The sequence below is a fragment of the Dasypus novemcinctus genome, chromosome 10, assembly GCF_030445035.2.
Source record: "Dasypus novemcinctus isolate mDasNov1 chromosome 10, mDasNov1.1.hap2, whole genome shotgun sequence".
NCBI classification, from domain to species: domain Eukaryota; kingdom Metazoa; phylum Chordata; class Mammalia; order Cingulata; family Dasypodidae; genus Dasypus; species Dasypus novemcinctus.
In genome coordinates this window covers 94,331,737-94,333,864 of record NC_080682.1, presented here as the reverse complement: position 1 = coordinate 94,333,864, position 2,128 = coordinate 94,331,737, and the positions used below count along the sequence as shown (strand labels likewise).

Below are 2,128 nucleotides of genomic sequence, written 5' to 3'. Positions count from 1 at the left end.
ACACCCTAGAAAACTTTTTCTCCATCATGGTAAGCTCTCCGGCCCTCTAGAAACAACTTCTATCTTCCTTTGATGAAAACCCAAACCCTCCTCCAAAGAGCTCTTGTTTATTCATATGTTTTTTCCCACCCCTCAGCCAATGAACCCCTTCTCCTTTAAAACAAAATTAAAATACAGAGAAAATAAAATACTAATTACTGCTTACTGAATAGAATGCACTTTATTAAACAGAGGCTGTTCTCTTAAGGCCACACTAGACACATGTGCAGAAGGAGGGCTAGGGCTGCAGGATGAAGTGAATGGGGACTCAGTGGTACTTGTGGGCAAGAGCATTAGCAACACCAGCCACGAGCTTCTGCCAAGCAGCTTGCACATCAGGACTGAATTCCTTGCCAAAATGAGAAGCCAGAACAACCACCATCACATTGCCCAGAAGCTGTTAGGGAAAAGACAAACAGCACATAAGTTTGATGAAGAGAAGTTTCCAAAATGAATTTTCAGGAAAAAAAAAAAAGGCTAAATACCTATTCTGTCTACCAACTCCTTGCCTCAGACTGCTCCAAGGGCTGTACCTATCCCATACACTCAAATTGGTTAGACCCTAGGTTCAATTTTATTTTTATGAACAGTCCATCCAGCATTCTTCCTACATATATTCACACTCTCTCTCCCCATTTCACCATTTTATTCACGTGCTTCACTCATATACCGTTTGGCTCACTCCTATAATCATAGGATTTCAGTGCTGCAAAGTTTCTCAGATGGTGTTTAGTTAAAGTCCCCAACCAATGCAGGAAGAAGCCTCTACTTGGACACAGTTGTGACAGAGAATTCAATATATTTTAGGAAATTGTGTTGTATTTTTTTTTGAGAAAATCCATCTCAATTTTTTCTACAACTCATTCTTCAATACTTAGACAAAATAAGACTTATTCTTTCCTTGATATAGGTCTTCATCTTTGAATAGTCAAATTCTATTTTTCCATATACAAGTCTGCTATTCTCCAATACTCTCCAGTATAAATGCATCTAGTATTGGCAAAAGCTCCTAAAAAGTTTTAAACAAAATCAGGCTCACAGTAGCCCCTTAATGTTTCCAAATTCTGAAACTAGTTGGTGTTGATTATGCCGAATGGAGATCTGTCTTCCCAACACTGAACTTGACCCATTATTTCAGAATAATCAAAGACTACATTTCCATTGTTGCCCCAAAGTAAAAATCAAACATGAGCACATGAGCATCTCCTGCACTTACCCGGAAGTTCTCAGGATCCACATGCAGCTTATCACAGTGCAACTCACTCAGCTTAGCGAAGGTGGTTTTGAGATCATCCATATGCTTAATAGCCTCTCCAAAGGAGCTCAGCACCTTTTTGCCATGTGCCTTGACCTTGGGGTTGCCCATGATTGCAGAGGGAGAGGACAGGTTACCAAAGTTGTCAAAAAACCTCTGGGTCCAGGGGTAGACAACCAGAAGCCTATGAGATGAGACCAAAGCAAATGGGAAATCAGGTACTCAGAAATCTAGAGGATATTTGTTGTCAAATTTCCAGGCTTATTTATATTCTCCTTACTTTCTTCTGCATTGAGACCCAATGCCTACCTGCCCAGGGCTTCGCCTCCGGTCTCCTCCACATTCACCTTGCCCCACAGGTTAGCCACAGCGGCCTTCTCTTCTGCAGTAAAATGCACCATGACGAAGATTCAGAGAGCTTGCTGGTGATACAGTGGTGTCAGAAGCAAGTCTGTGCTACTTCTAAAAGGTGTGGCCTTTTATTCTTCACTGTGGACATTCTGGCCTCTTGTTACACTGTTACTTTGCAGTGATTGGTCAAGGCTGAGCTGTGTCCTTCAGGGGTGGAGCTAGGTCAGTGGAGGGTCATCAGTGAAGAATGTACACTGACCCTGTGATAGTGTGCACTAGCTCCGCAGACACCCTTTCCTTGTTGGCTACTCTTCCACCATTAACAAAATTTTTTTCATTCCACTTTATATCATCCTTCTCTCTACCTGTGCTATATTTTAGGTTGACATCCATACATCCAATTCCACTGCTCTAAGAAAGACCTATAGAGAGAGTCAAAGCCAAGATAGGAAATATGTTCTAGTCAAAATAGATGTAATGGTT

At 41.5% G+C, this 2,128-nt stretch overlaps 1 protein-coding gene across 1 annotated transcript; it reads right to left on the bottom strand.

Moving 5' to 3' along the window:
• Positions 1-307: 307 nt before the first annotated feature.
• On the bottom strand, positions 308-1,695 carry HBE1 (hemoglobin subunit epsilon 1). The gene is made up of 3 exons (XM_004477616.1): positions 1,604-1,695; positions 1,256-1,478; positions 308-436 (listed from the first exon to the last, which is right to left on the bottom strand). Exons 1-3 carry the CDS (start codon positions 1,693-1,695, stop codon positions 308-310), a joined length of 444 nt encoding a protein of 147 aa, XP_004477673.1.
• Between the last annotated feature and the right edge of the window lie 433 nt (positions 1,696-2,128).